Source organism: Myotis nattereri, assembly GCF_964212035.1.
Source record: "Myotis nattereri genome assembly, chromosome: 4".
Lineage (NCBI taxonomy): Eukaryota > Metazoa > Chordata > Mammalia > Chiroptera > Vespertilionidae > Myotis > Myotis nattereri.
Window position 1 is genome coordinate 29,962,905 of NC_138079.1, and position 24,049 is coordinate 29,986,953.

The 24,049-nt window shown below is 39.0% G+C and overlaps 1 protein-coding gene across 2 annotated transcripts in view; it reads right to left on the reverse strand.

Annotated features, from left to right (window-relative positions):
- Nucleotides 1-24,049, reverse strand: part of LOC308518423 (3',5'-cyclic-AMP phosphodiesterase 4D) — a 505,639-nt gene that overhangs the window by 189,155 nt on the left and 292,435 nt on the right. For both annotated transcript variants that reach the window (XM_081090153.1, XM_081090152.1), the window contains exon 2: nt 7,738-7,929. In XM_081090153.1, the coding sequence (XP_080946279.1) occupies nt 7,738-7,929 (192 nt within the window). The remainder of the gene's footprint in view (nt 1-7,737; nt 7,930-24,049) is intronic.

The window sequence follows — 24,049 nt, forward strand, 5'->3', positions numbered from 1 at the left end:
TGGTAAACATATGGAAAATTGGTATTTTGAAATCCTGATGTCTATCTTTCCTTAGACGCAAAACTATCACCCATTTATTAATTCACCCTTGATCTACCCCTTTTAGAATTATAGGGAAAGAAGTAGGTTCTCATTTTTGATATGTACATACAAATGTTTCCAGGTGCCTAAGCTATTTGACAACACCCACGGATTAGCCATACCTACTCACCAGTCTCCACTCCCCTGTTCACTGAAGTACAGACCTGAAATAAACAAATACCTAACATAATGTACTATGAATCTAAATCTACTCTAAAAAGGAAAGTCTTAAAAAATTAAAAACCAAAAAATCATATAACTTTAGAAGTAGCTATGACCTTAGAAGTTATTAAGTCTTCTGAAATTTAAATAATTTGCTCACTTCTTATTAACAATTTAAAAATCAAAGACTGGCCTGATATTGGCCAACAAAAACCCTAAAACAAGACCCCTGAATTTTGGCCCACGTGTGCTCATATCACATACACCGATGATAAAGGAAATGAAATCGGAATTAATGCAATATAAGCAAAAAATTCTCTAATCTAAAGTATAATCTGTTCTTTACTTGTTCTCTAACAAAGCCTAAAGATTTAGGCTTTGTTAGAGAAGGTTTATGATGTCCATAAGTGCCCTCAAGCGTGCCAGTTATATGATGGCCTGAAAGACAAATTGTTTTCAAAAGTATGTATAAAAATATTTTCTAATTTCAAAAAGAATCTAATGAACAAAATAAACTGATGAACAAAATAGAACCAGAGGCATGGATACATGGAACAGACAGACAAATGTCAGGGGAGAGGGGAGTGGAGGTGGGGGCTGGACAAAGGAAGGTAAAGGAATTAGCCAAACAACATGTGCATAGCCCACGGACACAGACAACAGTGTTGTGAGGGCCAAGGTTGGGGGGCTGGGTGGAGGTGGGCAAAGTGGGAAGGAAATGGGGGACATTTGAAATAGTGTCAACAATATAAAATTTAAATAAAAAAACATGTCTTATACATGTGTGTAGATACACTCACTAAACATATTTAGTTATTTTGTTTACTAAAAGCCAACACAGTAGACTTCTGGAAGTGTTGATGTCACTGGTAACTGTCACAGAGCTTTGAGTGCTGCCTTCCATGGAGGGGAAGGAGGAGGGGAAAGGGCTGAATACACAGCAAGCATTCCCAAGTGCCCTCACTCTGTGTCCTAGGACCAGGCTCTTTCACTGTTTACCTTATTTCACAGGCCCATTCTTAGCCTCAGTGGCCCTGTTCTCTTTGTCTCCAGGATAGGTTTCTGGGGAGAAGATTTATGAGTAGCCAGTACAATAATGTTTTAAAGATCCTCATGTGGTAGATTAAAAGGAAGCGCATGATCAAGTAAAGAGTACAGAGTAGTGAGTGTGAGTGCAATACGTATATGCATGCCTCCTATGTACCAGTCACTGAGCTCTACCGATACACGGTATTTCATTCTGATGGCTCTGCATTAAATAGATGCTCATATTCCGATGCTAAGATAAGGAACTAGGCTCTGAGAGCTACAGTCTCCTTGGTGGTGCCCTTGGCCAGTGGTAGAGTTCATTGGTTTCCAATGCCATGCTGAGACTGGTGTTGCCCAACCGCACGTTCATTGGTCTGCACCAGAGAGAGAACAAACAGGGACCACGGAGCGAGGTTTTAAAAAAGCTAAATTCTTTTGAAAACTCTTTTATTCTGAGAATATACCCTTTATTTTTTACTTATAAAGTGATTGTGTATGTTGATGGAAATTTTCTTATTAGAATCCTTTACTTACAAAGTGAGCAGTTAGTAACCCCAGCTCAGTCTCCTGGATAAAGACTTACTGAGTCATGAAATCCTAAGGCATGGAAATGTGCAGTGGAGCTGGGTTTACATGCAGGCTTTACAATACTGTAGTTTCCACCACTTCATGCTGCTTTCTGCACCCTCACTTGGATTCAGCTATGCTGAAGCCACAGAGTCATACATATTCTAGATCTAGACTCTGAAACAGCACTGCCCACAGAAATTTCTGCAATGATGGAAACACTCTGTCATGCAATACATTATCCTCTAGCCACATGCGGCCACTTAGCACTTGAATGTGGCTGGTGCAACTGAAGAACTGTTTTTTTCTTTTATTTCATGTTAATTCATTTAAATTAAGAAGCCACTTGTGACTAATGGCTATCATGTTGAGCTGCACAGCTCTTGAGCAATCTTTACAAAACTTCAGTTAGATCGCTTCCAAGAAAAGACAGTATTAAAAATAATAATAAAAAATAACCCTCAAAGCGTGCAGTCAATACATGAAATCACCTCCATGATTTAATGTAAGAGGTCTTTTTATCAACTGCTTTCTTTTTAGCTTCTGTAAAAATATATTCACAACTGAAAATAGCCACGATTAGATGAAAATTTTATTTTAATGTACTTAAAAAAATCACCCAAGGGACCTTTAGGTAACATATAAATCAGAATGCTTATGTTCTGATTTTTCTGAAAACAAAACAACCCCACCAAAAACGAAAAACAATTAAAAAAAAAAAAAACAGCCAAAGAAACAAAACTGGCCATGGTGGAAATAACACATTTAATTTGAACTTCTCTAAGTCTCAACGCGGGCATGGATATGAGACATGGAAACATGAGATCTGCAGGCAGGCGTGTTCTCTGTGGAAGTGACACAATGGTCTGGGGATCATTCATAACATTTGCCAGGAGACAAAGTCCTTCACTGAACTGCGTCAGTGATTTCCGGTCCCAGTGCAGCCTCCCACATGTGCTGAGGTGCAAGCTGTTCTTTCTCTTTCTGCTTCTAACTTGTCTGTGTTCGATAAGAGGAAAGTAGGAACTAATGCCTTATATATGTTTAGACATACCTGCAGTAGTCAGGGACAGCAAATGAGTTTTTCAATCTAGTTAAGAAAAGCTCTGAAGTCTCAAGACCCTTAAGGAAACGGAAACAACGCCTGAGAGAAAGGGCCATCAGCAGATGGGATCATGGGGATGTTTCTTCAGCACACATGACCAGGACCTCAAAGCCCCATGTTCGCTATTCCTGACTTGGTTTTTCTTGAAGGCTCTCTTTTGCCATATCTGTGAAGCACATCTTTATGTCTCATATTGCAGGGATGTAGTGAGGAGGATTTAATACTCCCCAGCACATCTTGTGTCAAGAAACACATCACATAATTGTTCCAGCAGTGTGATTAATTTTTCTTATATGGCTTCAGAAACAATACAGAAGACATTAAGAACAATGCACTAAGGATCTAACACTGACAAGCAAATATTTAAAGTGATTGATGTGTAAGTGAAAATAGAGATTTATATAGAAATCTCTATATTGACTGAGTAAGCCTCCTTCTCTATCTATAATTTTTTTTAAAACAAAAGACAGAAATGCATGATCCAAACAAAACTTTTATCTTGTTTTCATGGATCTATAGTGTCTCAAACAATACACTGGCATAAATTAGGTGCTATCAATAATGCCTAAATGTGTAAGAAAATGATACTCATTAAAAATGCAGCCAATGAATACACCCCTCAGTTGGGAAAACATTTAGCAAATGATATGACAATCTTCTGAGCAGAAGCTAATGGGAACTTCTCCTCTGCTATATAGGATTTTTAGATGCTGAGTTTAGCCTTGTCCTGTGTGTGTGTGTGTGTGTGTGTGTGTGTGTGTGTGTAATCTATCTCCAAGAGTTGGCCACATATTTTCTTTATTACTTCTCTGACCAATCTGAGCTATTATCTTATTTTATTCTTAAAATATAAATGAAAACCAAATGTTCACAGTGACGACTAACTAATTTTGTCAATATATTTGGCCAACAGGTACTTCTGTTTCTCAGCAGTTTTCCTGCAATAGTGCATAGCACTTTGCTTAAGTGGCCTCATCAAAATAATGTTCTCCTAGAAACTATCAAAGTGTTTGTTGTATGTTTTGAAAAAGGTTAAGCTCTCAGGACCTTAGATCTCTCATCTGTAAAATGACATAACGAGTGTCCCTATCCATGGGACTGTGAAAAGTGCCAAATGAGAGAGCAGATGTGAAGCTACTTGGAGAAGTGAAGGGTGGCATATGCATGTAATGGACCTATGACTACTATTATAACCATCATGCATCTTACTTTCTCCTTGTGCCTCAGCTATGTAATGAGTGCCTATTTATAAACAATAAGGTGATGACATCCTGTCTATTAGGAAGTGATATTTTCCTTCTCACTTTCTCAATAAATTAAATGGTTATATTTCAATTTAAAGAGCATTTAAAGGTTCTCCAAAATATTCCATTCAAAGAGATAATCACAAACCTTCACTGGTACTGTTTGAATTTGAAATTTCTAAGGGGTTTTCTTAATAGGGAAGCGTAACTAGAACAACACATATAAAATCATCAAGAGCATTTCCTTTCATTCTCCTTCCCCACTGGCAGTGCCCCAACACACACACACACACACACACACACACACACACACACACACACACCCCGTTCTGTAAGCCCTTTGCATCTGGACCAGCCTCTTCATCCCAGCACCACTCCCTGCACCTGGGCCTCCTTCATATTTAACCTTTTTTTCTGTGAATTTCAACATGATCCACTTCCCTACAGTAACTCTGATATGTAATCATTCAACAATAGATCAATCAGAATGCAATGAAAGTAAGAATTTGACCATGTCAAATCCAGCTACAAACTATTGTGGCTTTTAGGTCCCATACACTGTATTCAAATAGTCTTTCTCTTCCGTCACAGTTCCCTACTCACACCAACCAGACTGTCATTCCTTAACTGAGCCATGATTTCTGGTGCCTCATGTTATGCAAAAGTTGCTCCTTTAGCCTGGCTTTCCCTGGATGGCAAACTCTCCTACTCCTCTCTGCTTCCATAGTTTAGTAAATGCCTCATAGATGGTGTTATAAACGTCATAAGTGTGTTAATTATGTGTAAGTGAATGACTAAATGTCTTAAGTTTCAAACCCAAGAAAGTGGGATAAAAATAACAGAGAAATAGAGCCATTGGAAAAAGGAAGTTGTTTTGGGATGAAGAAGAGTGGACCCCTTAATATAAGAAATTAATGATAAATAATGGGCAAAAATAGGTTTACAGTTGTGAGTACACAAAACAGTTTATTCTTGTATTATCCTTTATTAATTATTGTATTATTTTCCATAAGAACAACTGTAGACCTGTATGTACTAATTAATGAGTACAAAAAAGTGTCAATTTCCAGGATGCAATTAAGTGCTACAGATCTGAAGCTCATTTACGAATGATGAACATGTATTAATTAATGATTGTGAGACACAGCGGGATAAGAAAGTGCAGATTTATAGAAAGCGTTTAAGTGCTACAGAGGGTGAGGGGCTATCCTTTGGGGAAATGCAGTATGCTAAGGGGTGATAAGAGGAGCTGGTCAAGGAGAGGCCTGTGAGTAGGAGGGAACAGAGAACACAACAATGATAAAAGCTGGGAGATGAAAACCACTATGCACTTTGTCTAATAACTGGCAACATGCCTTCCACTTTATGGAAGTGGAATGTATTTATTTCAAGTCTTGAATGAATGGATTTTCAGGGGTCAATATGAATGGGAGATAGATTTCAGAATATTAAGGCAACACCACATGGTAAAGAAATGTAGAGGACAGATGTAGATCTTTGGGGAGATATAACTTATTGAAGAATTTTAAATGCAAAAAAAGGAAAAATGCATATCTTTTGAAAGATAGCATAGCCTTGTACATTATTAAAGTGGACAGTGAGATGCTTTCCCCTGTAGTCCATAAGGACACAAATTAGGGCTCACATACTGTCTTTTCCACTAACCATTTGATCTGAGATCTGTTATTTCACAGAATATGCATCGTTTGAAATCAAGAACATTGTTTTATGATTTTTATTATATTTCCTGCAATGCTTCACCCAGGGATAGCTACACAGAAAAGTTTAGTAATTCAGTATTTGAATAAAAATTGGTTGCAGTTTAGTTGCTCATTCCTAGGGAGACTAGAGCATTAATTGTATTATCACTTTACAAGTGTTAATAAAATAAAATGGCAACCCACAGCTATATGTTGTGAAAATGAGGAAAAGTACAATTTCACTTCTAAAGCCCTATTCAGACCAATAGGTGATCTGTTAGGATGCCAAGAATAACCCTAGACCCTCAGAGGCCTCATATATGTTAAGATGAATTGCCACCTGTCCTGAGTTTCTGAGATGGTGTCATGAGAAAATGGCAATGTTGTTAGATAAATATCTAGATGCAGATGAGGGAAGTGGGGATGATTACATACAGAGGGAAGAATTGCCACAGATGACAGTGCAAATACTGAGTGAGAGGAAGGTTCTATTTAGAAGTCTCCACAACTTAGAAAGCTGCAGAACATGACAATAAACACAGGATTGGATTGTGCTGAGAAAATGAGCTAATAATAGTGTATGATCTGCAAACCTGCTTATCAGTCTTAATTATTTTCTAAGCTGTACCATCATTTAAATGATATTTAAGTCTGTCTAATATTTTCTGTGCTGGCCTCTAGCAATTCATATTCCAGAAATCGTTTAATTTAAGCAACCCCCCACAAAGACCTCTCGAATGATCTGGCAAACCAGTGCTAACATCTGTATGGCACATCAATTGAGACATATTCAAAATGCTGTGCACTGTAATATCACAGGGGTTTTCAAACTGAGCTTAAAGTTTTTCGAAATTCTAGAAAATATGCATGTGACTGGGTAGCTAAAACTCAGGACCAATGTGAATATAAGCTAACTAGAGGCCCAGTGCACAGATTCGTGCACCAGTGGGGCCCCTCGGCCTGGCCTATGCCCTCTCACAATCTGGGTCCCCTCGGGGGATGTCAGACTGCTGGTTTCAGTCCAATCCCCACAGGCCAAGCTGAGGGACCCCACCAGTGCACGAATCTGTGCACCATGCCAGTTTTGGCCCGATCCCCGCAGGCCAGGCTGAGGGACCCCACCGGTGCACAAACCTGTGCACCAGGCCTCTAGTCTGCATATAAGATCTTTGGTTAATCTCTTCCTTCCCCTTGCCCTCACCTAGTCCCTCTGAGATTCATCAGTCTGTTCCATGGTTCCATGCCTGCACATTGAGTGTCTGCCTCCTGGTGGTCAGTGCGCATCATAGCTACTGGTCAAACAGTTGAATGTTCACTTAGACCAGCCGTGGGCAAACTATAGCCTGCGGGATGGATCCGGCCCGTTCGGCTGTTCTATCTGGCCTGCGGAGCCGAAAGAGCGGAGGGTTCTCTTGTTCTCCCCTCCGCTCCTTCACCAGCAGCAGTGTTAACATGGCAACGTCGGGAAACACAGCCGCAGCTCCTTCTTCTGAGTCCAGTTTAAGAACCCATTGTGGCCCTCGAGTCAAAAAGTTTGCCCACCCCTGACTTAGACTTTTATATATAGAGATTTTTAAGTGTAAATGTTTCCATTAAAAATTTAACTCTCACTTTCCCCAGACAATGTATCTGTGGGAAAATAAATGTTTCTTTTCAAGAGTGACAGTGTCCTCAAGTTAAATCTACCATTTATCTTCAGATTGCATGATTTCCCTCATCATTCTTTCTAAATTCTAGAATGATACGGCAAACGAATATCATTGGTTTTATGACATCATCAACTCTAGAGATAGATTAACTTGGTTTCCTATAGACGCTCCCTCTTCTCTTTGCCCACTCTTGTACTTACATATCACTGGCGATGGAGGAGTTCCGGGACATAGACTTTGGAGAGAGGTCATAATCGCTGTCGGATCGATACAGAAACGACTCGCGACGTTGACTGTGGACAAAGTTTGCTTGGAGAATTAGCCCAGATCCTGGGCTGGTCATGGGATCCAAGGGACTCCGTCCCGCAGATGTGCCATTGTCCACATCAAAACTGTAAAGGAAGGAGAAGAAATGGCATTGAAGTGAATACTTGCATGTTGACATTTTAGTAAAGGGAGATTTCAGTTTAGGAATTGACAGTAGGAAAATTTATAGCTGATTCCTGGTGTTAAAAAACAATAATACTACAATACACAAAAGTAAAGGAACACATTGACCTTATACTCTTGTCTTCCTAAGCTTTGGGATACTTGATACTTTTGTTAACCAACTCGATACAAGACATAGGTCTCTCTACCAAGGATGGGGAACATCCGGCCGGTGGGCTATATAAGGCCCGTGAAATCATTTGCTCTGGCCCTGCCAAGATATTAGTGGTGAGTTAATTAAATATTTGACCAAATATAGCAGGCTAATTTTTAAGTTGATAATTTTGTAGGCCCTCGAATGTTACAAATATTCAAATGGCCCTTGGCAAAAAAAAAAAAAAAAAAAAAGATTCCTCAACTCAACTTTAGTTAAAAGGAATCATTCTGAAAAGAATAATTCTCCTAAGTACAGAAGTCCTTAAAAGGACAAATACATAGTCATTGACTAAATATTTGGGTTCAATTCAACAAGTACTTCTTATATACCCAATATCATTGCTTCCCTAAACCTGGGCTGGCTTTTCTCCCTTTCTGCCTATACTTATCCAATCATCAATTTCTATTGTAGCCACTTCCCTCCATTCACTGCCAATACATTGAGTCCAGGGTTCCATCAACTCTCACCTACATTATTATAATAGCCTTTAAATTAGTCTCTTGCATCCATTTTCTACCCTGGACCAAGAGTGATTCTTCTTAAATGATAAATCTATGTCATTTATCAATTTAAAACCTTTCAGTAGCTCATTATTGTTCTCAGGATAAAGCCCAAATTTCTTGGCTAGAGAGAAAGAGTCCTATTAATCCATCTTCAATTATAGTTGACCATTTTCCCAGCCTCAATATGCAACTCCGCTCATATTGAGCCACCATGTCAGGCAACCACTGCCAAAGCTTCAGTGACCTAATTGTATCCATCCCTGAGGAGTTAGTCTTTGCTTGAAAGGCATGAGATGCCCTTCTCTGTGCTCCCAAGACACTTTCCCACTCCTTATCTGTAGCATTAACCAGGACTAGAAGGTCTTACTACTTGGTCTCCATTCCTAGACTGTGAGCTCTCTGAAAATGGAGGCTCTGAGTGTTCTTAGCACTTCAGAAACCATTACTAAGCGGTTTGAACAAATGCCTGAATGAATGAAAAGGCATTGTGCTTGGCAATACAGATTTTAGAGTTGAGGGAAAAAAGAACCACACATGCACAGTTTTTAACATCTAGATAAACGTTCCACAAAGAGCTTTCTAGTCAAACATCAACCAGTATTAAAATAAAGACACCTCGCATGTGTTCTTTCAAGACGAGGGTGATAGCTCAGGCATGTGGTTAAAGATTGTTGAGTGGATAAATAAATAAATGAATTCAAGTTTAGTTGTTACTAACGTTTTTTCTCAGTAGAACCTTTATCCAGACTATTAACCAGCTAATTTCAAAACATTATTTTATTTTATCCATTGGAATTGTTAATAAAGAGTGTTATAACACAAATATTAGAAGCCAAAGTGGAAGAAAAAGCTAGGGGTTGAATGTTACATGGATCACCTATGAATCTATGATTAAATAAGAATATTGACTCTAAATCAATCCACCTATTTTTAAAAAAATAGGAAAAACTCATAATGTAGCTTTACCAGTCACAGACAAGTCTCCCAATTTAACATTTTCTTAGAATTGTGTCACTTTATAAATGCATAGCTTTGGTCCTTGAAGGACAATGAGAGATTAATAGACTCATTTTATAGAAAAGAATACTAGATCCTAGGAAAGTTTGTTAATTGGCCAAAGTTACTGAACTAACTGGATTCAATCATCTATTGTTTCAGAAGTTCTTCCAGTTCTAATGTATATTATGTAAACCACAAATGTGTGCTAGTAACTGTGACACCCAAACTTGGGAACATCTGTTTCACCTAGAAAGGTGCCACTTCATGCATGTGGGAATTTTGGCAATCCTGAGGAAGGCCACAGGGGAGAGAGACCTCTAATCATTAAAGAGATGGATTGGGGGTCTCTGAAAAGCTCTTTATGGATATGCTTAATTAAATAAGCATTTACTAAGCACCTAATATGAGCACACCAAGATACAAAAACTGAAGAAGATAAGATTAATCCAGGCTGGGATATATGAAAAGTCTTATAAAAGAAAAGTATTTTATTTAAAGAGGGCTTTTGAAGGCATTGAGTACACATCTGAAAGGCATGCAAGACCTCTGAATAGGAGGAGGGTAGGAGGAGATTTCTGTTTTAAGACGGTAGTCATGGAAGCTCTTCAGTGTGAGGATGACTTAATCACGTGACCACATAAAAAAGAGTTATTTTTATTTCTCTTGAAAATGAAGATAGTCTTAGTGCTTTATTTATTGTAAATTTTATTATATTTATTGAGGTGACATTTATATATATAAAAGCCTAAGTGACCATTACGACTGGACAACCGGATGGCTGGCTGGTAGCTATGATGCACACTGACCACCAGGGGGCAGATGCTCAACACAGGAGCTGCCCCCCCCCCCCCCCCCCCCCGGTGGTTAGTGCGCTCCCACAGCCAACCTCCTGCAGCCAGCCAGCCAGCCAACCTCCCATAGTCCCTACCCCTGGCCGGCCCTGATCGGCCCCGATTGCAGGTTGAGGGACCCCATCTGTGCACGAATTTGTGCACCGGGCCTCTAGTTGGTTAATAAAATTATATAGGCTTCAAGTGAACTATTAAATAATACCTTATCTATACATTGCATTGTCTATAGCCATACCATCCTGAACACACACAATCTTGTCTGTTCTTCCATTAAAAAAAAGTGAGTATTCCCTCCTTGCTATGCATTATCAAAAATCAAGGAAATAAAGGAGTGCAATTTTTAGTTTAATTTTCTTCGTTCAATTGAGTAAATATCAATATAACCCCCAAATCAGCAATTTGTGTTTTTTATTATTATATTTTTCTAATGACATTAAGCAAGTCTTAACTAACAGAGACTCTCTACTATAAGATTTAGAAAAATACTGATAAATGTCTTAAAACAATTGACATTACCTATTAAGAGAAAAAATATTAATAGATCACAAAATGCTTAATATGGGATATTTTAGGGGCTTTGCTACTTTTCTTTGCAGGCTGTAATACAACACGTTGTCCACTAGATGGAGATCATTTTCTTAAATAAGGAAAATCTATTGTAAATTAACTTTAAGGCCTAAAGTTGTTCTTACAGACTCATGACAGACAGAGGGACCTAGAGTTACACTATGTGAAATAAGTCAGACAGAGGAAGAAAAGTAACATATGATTTCACTTATACGTGGAATCTGAAGAACAAAATAAACAAACAAACAAAATTGGAACAGACCCATAGATACAGAGAACAGCCTGATGTTGCCAGAGGGAAGAGGGGTTGGGTGGCTGGGTAAAAATGGTGAAGGGATTAAGAAGTAAAAATTGGTAGTTACAAAATAGTTACAGGAATGAAAGTTATAGTGTAGAGGATGTAATCAATAATATTGTAATAACTATGTATGGTGCCAGGTGGGAACTGCAAATATCAGAGGGACCACTTTGTAAAGTATATGATTGTCTAACCACTATGCTATACATCTTAAACCAATACAAAATGATACTGAATGTAAACTATAATTGAAAAATAAAATATAAAAAAGGCTCATGAAAACATCTTAAATGATATGCAAAAAATAAAATCTCACAATTTATAGGAAGTAATGACCAAATATTGATAAAATTATGTCAATCTAAAAATACTAGTGTTAGCTTTACCAACAGATTGAGAATACAGATCTAAAGAGGGTCACTGATATTTTATTAGACTTTTATTTAAAAAACAACAACAACAAAACCTTGAGAAGCCTTAATTGAATTTCCATAAACAAAAATGGAAAGCCTATTGTGTTGGGGTAAGGTAACAGCAGTATCACTAATGGTCTGGGGAATGACTCTAAATGTTGGTAACAACTTTATTCAGAATACAGTTTTTGGAGGGAGGTGCATCCAGGCTCTGAGGTTATTTGCAAGGTTGATTTCCATTACATTAAATGTTCCAATAATAAAAGTTCATTACCAAGAAAGAGTAATTCAGTAATATTATAGAATCCCTAGACAGAAGCATTAGCAAGTGCCAGTATTGGTGGATGATTTTGCAGAAAAACAGACTTTGCATTATGAAAGATTCAGTGAGCAAACTTTTATAGTTTCTCCTACAACCTTAGATTAGAATTTGAATAAATACAGATTTGAACATAGTACTTCTCCATAAGGCAATATAACATAAAGCCATAGAGAAGAAAAAGAACAAAACATGTCACATCTGTATTAAGTATTATCTATAATAATAAAATGTTAATATGCTAATTAGACCAGACGTCCTTCTGGACATCCTTCCGGATGACCTTCCAGACCAGTGGTTCTCAACTTTCTGGCCCTTTAAATACAGTTCCTCATGTTGTGACCCAACCATAAAATTATTTTCGTTGCTACTTCATAACTGTAATGTTGCTACTGTTATGAATTGTAATGTAAATATCTGATATGCAGGATGGTCTTAGGCGACCCCTGTGAAAGGGTCATTCGACCTCCAAAGGGGTTGCGACCCACAGGTTGAGAACCACTGTTCCAGACGATGCCAGGGCTGTGAGAGAAGCCCCAGTCCTGGGTGCCTGCCAGTGGCCGGAGGGAAGCTGGTACCAGCAGTTGGGGGAGGAAGGCCTACTCTTGCACGAATTTCATGCATCAGGCCTCTAGTATAAATAATAACTTATAAAATTGTGTTATATAGGCAATCAGAGAATTTGATTTAGACAATGAATATAAAGGAAGTGTAAGAAGCTGAAGGATATGTTTCCTTGAAGGGCAGATAAAAAATGTCCAGACAGCGTAGAGTTAGGGTGGGAACCATAGACGGAATATTTGTGTCTCTCAAAATTTATATGCTGAAATTTAATTCCCAATGTGGTCTTATTTGGAGATGGGGCCTTTGGGAAGTGATGAGGTCAGGAGGGTGGAGCCCTCATGAATGGAATTAGTGCCTTATAAAAGAGGCCCAGAGAACTCCCTTGGCCCTTCCAACATGTAAGAAGTGGGCCCTTACCAAACACTGAATCTTCTGGTGCCTTGATCTTAGGCGTCCCTGCCTCCAGAACTGTGAGAAATAAATTTCTGCTGTTTATGAACCACCCCGTCAATGGCAATTTGTTACAGCAGCCTGAAAAAACTGGGAGGATGGGGCGGAGGGTGTGTAGTACAAGTGAAGCAGCAGAAGCAAACCCAAGAAGGAATAAGTAAGGCATGTGTATAAAACAGGACGTTTAGTCTGGCTCAATTTGAGGGTTCATATTATTAAAGAATAGCAGGGACCTATAAAGATGGCAATTTCATATGGTTCAACCTAATAGGTAGGGCTAAGGACGTTTATAGAAAGTTTGGTGAGGAGTGTCAGAAAAAGAATCTTATTATACAGAAATACGTGGAGAGGCACATACCAACTTTTAACATTGACCTCAGGGGCGTGAGATGGGGAGGGCTATTTGCTATTCTTACAAATTTTTTATTGACTAAAATAAGCACAGTGATTTTGAAATGAAAAAGAAATCAATAAGTATAAAAATAAATAAATAAACCAAAGCCCTATCCTCTCCCCACCGAAAGGCTTATTGGCCAACTCCTTCAAATATTAGCACTAAGGAGCTCCCCTTGGGAATGGTTAGGTCTGGGGCAAAGCAAGGCAATCCTTCTTCATTCAGTGAGTAGTAATATCCGAGTATAATGATGGTGATAATAATGGCTAGAATGGCGAGAATGGTAATAAAACTCTTGGAGCACTTTCGATGTGCCAGGCATTGTGCTCTACGCTTCATATACATTATCATTGAATCTTCACAATAACCCTTTGAAGTAGGCACTACGCTTTCCATTTGACCCACAAGGAAGTTGAGGCATAGAGAAGTGGCTCTATGTTAAATGACGTGTTCAAGGTTATATAGTTTGTAAGTGGGTTTCCAGCTCAACCTGTGTGACTGTAGAGCCTGGGAGAATGGCCCTGTGTTTACGTCTCTATTGCACAAAACCATTAACCATCTCTTAGCTCCCTCACCTGGATGCAGCTTCAAATGCTAACTCTTTGAAAGTAACATTCTGATCAGCTTATAAGACCAAGGCTAATTCTGGGATGAGGTTTTAATGCAACCCCTGTTGGGAGGTGGGGAAGGACCAAAAATGTTCCCGTTAGGATGGGGGTTAGACAATGTAGGTTAAATGTCACCCCTTGGTTCTGCCACTTTCTAGTTGCGGGCTATGGGCATGTTTCCTGTACTTTTCTAAGCCTCCATTTCCTGATATCTAACTCTAGGCCACTATATGGATTAGAAGAGAAAAAAATGTTAGCCTCCTGCGTGGCAGCTAGTATATTCCCAGTATCTAGCAGCTATTGTTATTTTTATTGTGATTGCTCTCTATCCCTGAGGGGACTTGCCCTCTAGGTCATCCTCTCTACCTGAGTGCATCGCTTTGCGAACAACCCAAAGGGAGAGATGAGAGAGAAAAGGAACTGATCACTGGCCAGTCAGGTCCCCCGAATCACCCTGACCATCCATGAGGTGACAGATGCTGGAGTCAGATTGTTCAAGAAACTTTAGCTGCCTTTACATCTCCACCCCGCTCCACAGTTCCAGTGAGATAACAGTGGGCAGAGGGTGGAGACTGTTGATTTTTCTCTAGATGTTCCTCGCTGAGGAGAAAGAACAATTTCCTGCCGGGAACCGTGGAAGACATGGAGGTACCAGCAGCCTGGGTGGGACTCCACTGAATATAATGGGCAGAAACAGCCTCTCAGACCTTAGGCCTCCAGCAACTGGGTGTACCCTGGGGACTTCAGGTCACAGTTACACTGCTATTTATTTTCCTGTGCCCGAATCTCCCCTGTATAATGAAACCCCTGCAGTTGGTTATATAACAGCATCCATGTGGATGCTTGCCACTCAGGGGGAGGGGGGATGGTTCATCCTTAAGCTTAAGTGTAACCAAAGTTGGATAAATTACTAAAACATATGATTTCTCTTTATAATAGTTTATTTATTGTTATCAATGCCACAGAACTATGAAACCTGTTCCTAACTAGTGCCAGTGATATTTCTCATTCAAGATTTCCCTGAGGATCAAATAGCTTCTCTGGAATTAACAAAAACTGCTTCTCAAAATTCTTTACTTTAATATTTACTTTGATCAGATTAACCACAGAGCTGAGACTGTAGGAAATCGTATTTTACGGTGGTAGGCACAGATGGCAATCTTCCTTAATCAATAAAAATCTGCATCTCGAATTGAAATGGGATGCCCTGAGAGGACATGATATTTAGCCACGTCAGTGCATCATACAGGTGAGCGAAGTATGCATGGTAGCTTGCAGAATATATGAATATTTGCACAGAGGACTAACATTTAAGCACAGGAACATTTTACCCTTTATTTTCACAGATGGATTTTATAAACAAAAGCCTGGAACAAAGGTGCAAGGTGCATGCTTATTTATCAGTAGAAATATTAGATGATTTCTGGAAACATTTGTTTCTGACTCATCAGTGATGCTCCCAAGTAACATAAGGCAATAAAGAGATTCAAGATGAAAATCATAGCACGAGTTTGATATTTGGACTAGAAACCAGAAGGGACAAGCTGGACTTGCTTAGTGGGTTTTTGCCAAATGAGATGGGATACAGCCATTTTTTTTCCTCAAAAAATGCTTATGAGATCTAAAACTTTGAAAGCCCAAACCTAGAATTGTTTTATTTGAGGTTTATAGGTTATTTTTAAATGATTTTCTTAAATGAAACTTTCCTTAACAGAAACTCTGCTTAAAAAGGATCTCAAATGGGTCCTAATGTTTGCCTGCAGTGCAGCTGGGAGGCAGAGGCAAAGCCTGCAGCCAGCAGACTAAGGTCCATATTTGCAGCGATTCTCTAGAAATGATCCACAGCTCTAGTGGTAAATATACATTTAACTTGAACATGTGCTCACAGTGGAAAGTCTCTGTTTTTGTAGTTGTTGGTAGCCCTTCATTTATCTGAAAATTTCATTCAGGCTTCTCTGTGATTAGAATAAAGCAAGCAAGCATGCATTCCTTTCCCCTGCATCCTGTTTTCATTTGCAGATCTCACAGGAAGAGTGTGCATGGGAAGAGCAGTGCGCATGTGAGTTCCTGCTTACCGCCTCCGAATGGTTTCCCATTTTACTCAGAGAAAAAACAGTTGGGGCCAGAGCAGGCCATCCCCAAATATCCCACCAGAGCATATTGGTTACTTTGAAATAAAGTTGCTGGACTACCAGCTGATGCAAGAAGGGCACCTTCACCCTCCCTTGTCTCCTCAAATACAGGAAGTAAATCTTCCCCATGGAAGGTGCCCTCCTAGCTTGAGGGGGACTAAGAGAGACGCCCTTATTGCCAAACTTAAGCAATCCAGGGCAGAAAAGCTGACATAAACAAAAGCGGGTTATTTCTTTACTAAATTTACTATCGGAACCCAAACTTTGTTTAGATTTCTCACTAAGGAACACCCAAATCTAAGTGTCTTTGTCCTTTGTCATCTTAGCAGATATATTGTTTGCCTAAAAAGTATAAAAAGCTGCCGGTTCGCCCTGACTGGTTTGGCTCAGTGGATAGAGCGTCGGCCTGCGGACCAAAGGGTCCCGGGTTTGATTCCGGTCAAGGGCATGTACCTTGGTTGCAGGCACATCCCCAGTAGGGGGTGTGCAGGAGGCAGCTGATCGATGTTTCTCTCTCATCGATGTTTCTAACTCTCTAACGCTCTCCCTTCCTCTCTGTAAAAAATGAAATATATATATGTTTATATATATGTGTGTATATATATATATGTTTATATATATATATATATATATATGTTTATATATATATATATATATATATACATATATATATAAAGCTGCCAATTCATCCTTTCTTGGAGCATCATTTATAATCTCACATGCACACATATTGATTGGGTTTTCTCCTGTTGACCTGGTGTTAGGTCAATTTTATTATTTGTCCTGCTATAGGAATTGAAGAAGAGTAGAGGGGGAAATTTCTCTTTCTCTAACAATACAATGTCCTCACAGTGGATCAGGCCCATCCTGAGTAATGTGAGCCTCTGAGACCTCTCCAGTCTCATCCTGTACCTATACCCTCTTGCTCACTGTGCCTTAGGCTCTTACCTCCCTGTCTGTCCTTTGAACACGTGAGTATGCATCCTCCCCAGGGCCTTTCCACTTACAGTCCACTCTGCCTGGAATATTCTTTACCCAGATATCAGTTCAATGTCACCTTCATGGTGAGACAGTCCCAGGCTACCCTATTTAAAATTGTCACCTTAATCTCCTGGCACTTTCTAGCCTCCTAGTGAGAGAAACTGTTGTGCACTGTTGGTGGGAATGCAAACTGACGCAGCCACTATGGAAAACAGTGTGGAGCTTCCTCAAGAAATTAGAAATAGGACTACTATATAATTCAGCAATCTCAGTTCTGGGTATACCTTCAAAGGAAATAAAATCTCTATCTGTACCCTCCCCACATGTTCATTGCAATATTATCTACAAATAAGCAAGACATGGAAACAAACTAAGTGTTCATGAACTAATGGACAGATAAAGAAAAAGTGATTCACACACACAATGTAATATTATTCAGCTATAAAAGAAAGGAAATCCTGCCATTTACAACAATATAGATGAAACTTGAGGGCATTATGCTAAGTGGCATAAGTCAGAAAAAACTAAGACAAATACTACATGATCTCACTTATATGTGGAAAAAAACAAACTTGTAGATACAGAGAACAGGTTGGTAGTTGACAAGGTTTGGAGGTGGGTGTGGGGGAAATAGGTGAAGGTGGTTATAACGTCCAGTTATAAGATGAGTAAGTTCATGGATATAATGTATAGCGTGATGACTATCTATAATAATAAAAGTATAATATGCTAATTAGACCGGACAGCCGAACGACCTTCGGGACGTCCTTCTGGACGACCTTCGGGACGAAGCCGGGGCGGCTGTTGCAGCTGCGAGGGCCAAGGGCAGCTGCCGCGGCTGTGAGGGCCGAGCCCCTTACATGAATTTCATGCATCGGGCCTCTAGTAGTTAATAATACTGTACTGTATTATAACAAATTTCAAATTGCTAAGAAAAGAAATTTCAAAAATTCTCACCACAAAAAAAGAGTTGTCACTATATGAGGTAGTGGATCAGTTAACTAACCTTATTGTGACGATCATTTTGCAATATATACATGTATAAAATCACTAGGTTGTGTGCATAAAACTTACAAAGTGTTTTATGTCAATTATATGTCCATAAAACTGGAAAAAATAAAGTTGCCATTAAAAGATATAATTGTGCCCTGGCTGGTATGGCTCAATGTTTGGAGCCTCTGCCTGGACATCAAAGGGTTGAGGGTTTGATTCCCAGTCAAGGGTCTGTATCTGGGTTGTGAGTTTGCTCTCTGCCACCAGACAAGGTGTGTGCAAAAGGCAACAAGTCAATGTGTCTGTCTCACATCAGTGTTTTTCTCTCTCCTATCCCTTCCTCCCTTCCACTCTCTGGAAAGCAATGAAAAAAAATAATTTCCTTGGGTGAGGATGAACAAAAAAGTAAGATAAAATAATTGCCTTTTCTAGTCTCCTTTCCTTTTTATTTTTCTTCCCAGCATTTAACAGCTTCTGCTAAACTTTTAAAATTCTGTTTATCTTACCCAGGGGTCCTCAAACTACGGCCCGCAGGCCACATGCAAATACAAATATTGTATTTGTTCCCGTTTTGTTTTTTTTACTTCAAAATAAGATATGTGCAGTGTGCATAGGAATTTGTTCATAGCTTTGTTTTAAACTATAGTCCGGCCCTCCAATGGTCTGAGGGACAGTGAACTGGCCCCCTGTTTAAAAAGTTTGAGGACCCCTGATCTTACCCTTCTCATTGAATTGTAAGCTCTATAAATGCAGAGATTTTGATATACTTTGTTCATTAATGTATCCCAGCACCTAGAATAGTGTCTGGCACATGGTAGCGGCTCAATAAATATTTGTATTATGAATGCATTAATATCACTGGATTCAGCACTACTTACTACATCCTGGTTATTATTTACTATGGAAGTCTGTATGGCTCTACTTCAAATGAATGTTATTATTACTATTTTTTTTTATTTTGGCTAGGAATCACCTTTTTAAACAAAGAATCTTATCACCAATGAGGTTCATTAGTTTGTTTGAATGAATCATCTGGAAAGGCACTAAGAAGGCTGGCGTGTTAAAAGGCATTTTAATAGGGGTTATTCTGAATATACTCCTGTCTGACCACTAATCAGCCATGGAATGAAGGGTGGGTTCCAGATTTTATGGCACATGAAGGGCATGCAATTTGGAGAGTCCACTTTTCAAAATGCAAAAACATTTCTTACTTTTGCAAATTTTACAAAACTTATAACTATGTGAAGTGGCTACTACTCCTCCCTTCCCAAGCTTGGAAATAGCCTCTGCCAGTTAGGGGCCTGAGTTTGATCTTTATTAATTTCACAGTAAACCTGCATTTCTGACAATGCTAGCCAGGAAAAACAATGAAATGGCTGAAAGTGGAAAGGAGTACCATATTTTTTCCTAAAAGGTAAATTAGTATTAATAGAAGTTAATTTTCTTATTTCATTCCATCTCTCTCTCTCTCTCTCTCTCTCCCTAATTTCCAAAACCTACTCATATTTGTCAGAATTTTTCTTTATATTTGTACATTTTTATTCTTCCAGATCAGTGATTATTAACTTGTTCTGGAGGAGTGGGAAGTGATTCCAGCAGGTTGGATATTAGAGTCACCTTGAAGGTCTGAAGAGGGGTGTGCTTCAAACCACACCTGTCTCCACAAAGATTATGATTTTCTTTTTGAGGGGGGTGAATTTTTAAAATGTGGTTCTCAGTGTCACCCTAGCTATTCATGTATTTAGACTTAAGAATTAATTTCCAAATGACTTAATTGAATGAATAAGAATTATTAAATCATGAATTCCCTTGTGAAAATACTTATCATTTAAAATAATATGTAAAATAGATTAAATAAATCTAGGCAAGATAACTAAAAACAAAAACTGTAATAGTTCTACTATAATAGCCTTGAAAAATATAACAAATCTTATTCTTTCTACCCATGAATATGAAAACTCATACACATGTTTATCTCTGGGTCTGGACTCTCCCTCAAACAGGTCAGGAAACAATTCAGACTCTCTACTATTAAATCTATTTTGGAAAAGTGATATTACTCAGTTTCTAACCTCAAGGATCCAAGCAGAAGGGTTTTCTACTTCAGTGGGGATAAAAGGGAACAGAGAAGGGCTTCAGAGAGCTGTGTGGCCTGACTTAGATGTCATTTCTTTAGACCTACCAAGCTTACAAAAATCTATATATATAAAAGGCTAATATGCAAAATGTCCCCTTGGGAGTTTGATAACTTGCTATGCTGTACACTGACCACCAGAGGGCAGCGCGGAATGAAGGAAGGTTCCGGCCGGCAGCCTGAAGGCCCTGATCAGCCCTGACCACTGGCCAGGCCTAGGGACTCTACCCATGCATGAATTTTGTGCCCTGGACCTCTAGTTATAACAATTTTATCCTAGTCCATACTGCATGGCTCAGTGGTTGAATATCAACCTATGAACCAGGTGGTCATGGTTTGATTCCGGGTCAGGGTATATGCCTGGGTTGTGGGCTTGATCCCCAGTGTGGCGAGTGCAGGAGGCAGCAGATCAAAGATTCTCTCTCATCATTGATGTTTCTATCTCTCTCTCCTTCTTCCTTCCTCTCTGAAATCAATAAAAAATATATTTTTTTAAAAAGGAATATTATCCTATGACTTCCATAAACAATCATTTTCTTCTGGAATCTTTAAAAATATATCATGGAGAATAAAAACAAGGATATGAACCCTCACACTAAACAGTATACATCTTGTTCTGTTATGGGCACATTAAGATAAGCTCTCCTTGTGATTTCTTATATTGGGTGAAATATACGTGCTTGCAAATTATCCTTCAGAGGTTTTAGGACATAGGGGAGAGATGCCAAAGAGGCTGTGAGGTCTACGTCAACGATGATTTTGAAGAGTAAAGCTATTTTTCACATTTCCTTGAAATGGTTTTGTATACAATCCTGACTAAAGACAAATGATCTTGGAAAAGCATAGAAGTCACTAATCAGGACCATAAACATGGCAAGTTCTGCTTGCTGTCTGCCAGATTAGATTCTCCACTTGCTCCTGGGCATATAAGAAGTCCCCTTTTCTATGCTTCCCTTGCAATTAGACTTGACCATGTAACTGGATGTGAGCGGAAATATGGCAGCTCACTTTCAGGATTGGCTCATAACTCCTTCCATACTCCTCCCAGTGCTCTCTCCTTTGGTCGGCTGATGCCACAAGATGGGACGACCAGGTCCCTTAATGAGAGTAAGGAGAAGCACTTCCCTGTCATCCTCAATACTACCCTACACAATTACTTGGTGAAAAATGGACGTATTTTTTTTAAAGACACTTAATTTTGGAGGTTTATTTATCCGTACAATACTAGTAATACTTAATGCACTACATTACACTAAACTAAATTGGCAGGACTGAAAGTATATTCAACTGTCAAACATTTCACATTCAGTCTACCTCTGGACTGAAAAAAAAAAGTGCCCCACAGAGGCCCAAATGAAACCCACTGTTTCTTTAATTTTACCATTTTCACACTTGTTTAGCTTCCACCACCCCATACCATTTTCCTTGGTTACATATATTTTCATTAAAACATTTCTTACCATCCAAGTGCTTAATAAGCGTTAGGGAATACACTGATAACCACTGCACACAGTTGTGGTTGTTCTGTGAAGGGTGAAAGCCAGTCCAGTTCTGTTCCGCCTAATGGCAGTCGGCAAGGCTGGGGACACTTTTCTGGAAGATCAGCTCAAGCTTGACCTCTTCTTTAATCAACTCAAGTTGCAAAGCAATGTCACTGCTGACCTCCTTTGCTCAAACTTTAGCCATTAAAATTCCTTTTGTTTTCATGCAATGATGTATCTCGAATATTTGGATATATTTATCCATTTGGGCCAACTCATCTACTTTCCGGAGGATCAGCTCAACCACGAAGCTAAGGCACGAATTTGTCTCTGGATCATAGAGGAGACGCAGGACGAGACGTCACCTTCCCTCAGGAGGTGGACCCATGCTCCACTTGAGACAATGAGGTCTCAGAAGTAACAGGTCGAACGAGGCTTGCCGTAGTTAGAATGGGATTCTGGACCACATGAATGTGTACATTTCTAGGAGCAGGGACCGCAGTCTGTGGAAAAATCTAGAAACATTTCATAGCTTACTAGAACCACTCACCACTCCTCACTTATTTTTTATTTAGCTTATTTGCAATGGAAACAGGGCTGAGTTGGTTCTTTTGACTGAGGATGCTGAAGGTTGAATCAGATGCTAAAGGCCCTTCCTGTTCTGAACTCCTAGACTAATGCCCTCTAGTGCCAGGTGTGCTTCCCTAGAGGAAGGAAAGGGAGCTACCTGGGGCATTATCTTTGGCTATAGCTTCCGAAATAGTGGAGGAGCATGCGGTTTGTGCTTCCCTTCACTGAGCTTCACTGTAGGACTGGTCTGAGAAACATTATGTTGTCACCTTAGAAATAAAACTCAAATGATTATAGGTTGAAATGATGGAGCAGGTCGCAGAAACAAGTATACCCATTCCACACAAATATTCCTCAACCAGTGCTGTTGCCAGATACCACTGGGAGGGATACAGTTCACTGAGAAGACACAGGGCTATAGTAATTGCATCCAGCTTCTGCTTCTAAGTTAAAATAGGATTTCTACCCGCCGCCCTCTCCCCCCGGCCAACCAAATTCATGGTGAGACTGTTTATAAATCCTATTGACTTGCCAAATCCAAAGCTAAAAGAAATGCGTGATAGTTTTCTAAATACATTTGACCTTTTCTCTAATCATTTTAAGTTGGGAAGCGATGTCCTTGCTGACCTCCTTTGCTTAGACTTTAACTGTGTTTTCAAACTTCAGCCATTAAAATTCCTTTCATTTTATGCAATGATATATCTCAAGTATTTGGATATAATCATCCATTTGTGCCCACTTACCTATTTTCTAGATAAATTATGATAATTCAACTATGTGTATTTGTCTTTTTCTTTTTTTGTAGAAGTTATTCTGTAAAATCTTGGCTCTCATTTTTGGATTATTTCCCACTTATACTCCTTTTTAAAAATGACTTATGCTTTTTTAATGAGGAGTCCAAAGTACAGTGTAAACAAGGCCATCCATAATGGGACCGCCTTTCAACCCAGCAAAGACTTCTTCGCTCACTGGCTATAGATGGTCATACCAGAATCCTTAGATACAATATTTCCTAATAGACACAGTAATTGTTTTGACTTCTGGCCTGTAAAATATTTAGTACTGCATTGTACCACCATGGTATGTAAATAGAACCTTAATCTCCAACCTGCCTATATACAATGAGTAGATAATTTAACTTGAAAAGTACTTACTTTTACAGAACATGCACCTTATGAAACAAACTCTATTCTTTTATCATATTTTACTACAAAGACTAACAAAGGAATAGATGTCAGTTTTTAAAACTTAGTTTGGAAGGAGAAAACCCTAACATGACTACATACTTTGTTGACCTTTAAAATTTAATTCTGACCAAATTTTGAAAAGGTCTAGAGATAGCTATACTTCATGAAATCCAAATCAGAGTTTATATAAGCATTCAATCCGTGTGGGATCCTTTTTTGCTTTCCCCCCTATCTTTAGAACTTGAAAAAATCTTAAAACGTGATTTTACCCTTTTCTTTCTATTCCTGTAAAATTTAGAACTAGAAATTAAATGTGACAAATGGAAAAAAAAAATTCAAACCACGTCTATGCTTATTTTGCTCTTGGCTTCTTTGTGCACAGCTGTCCTTTAAACTTGCAATGTAATTATGAGCTTGAATTC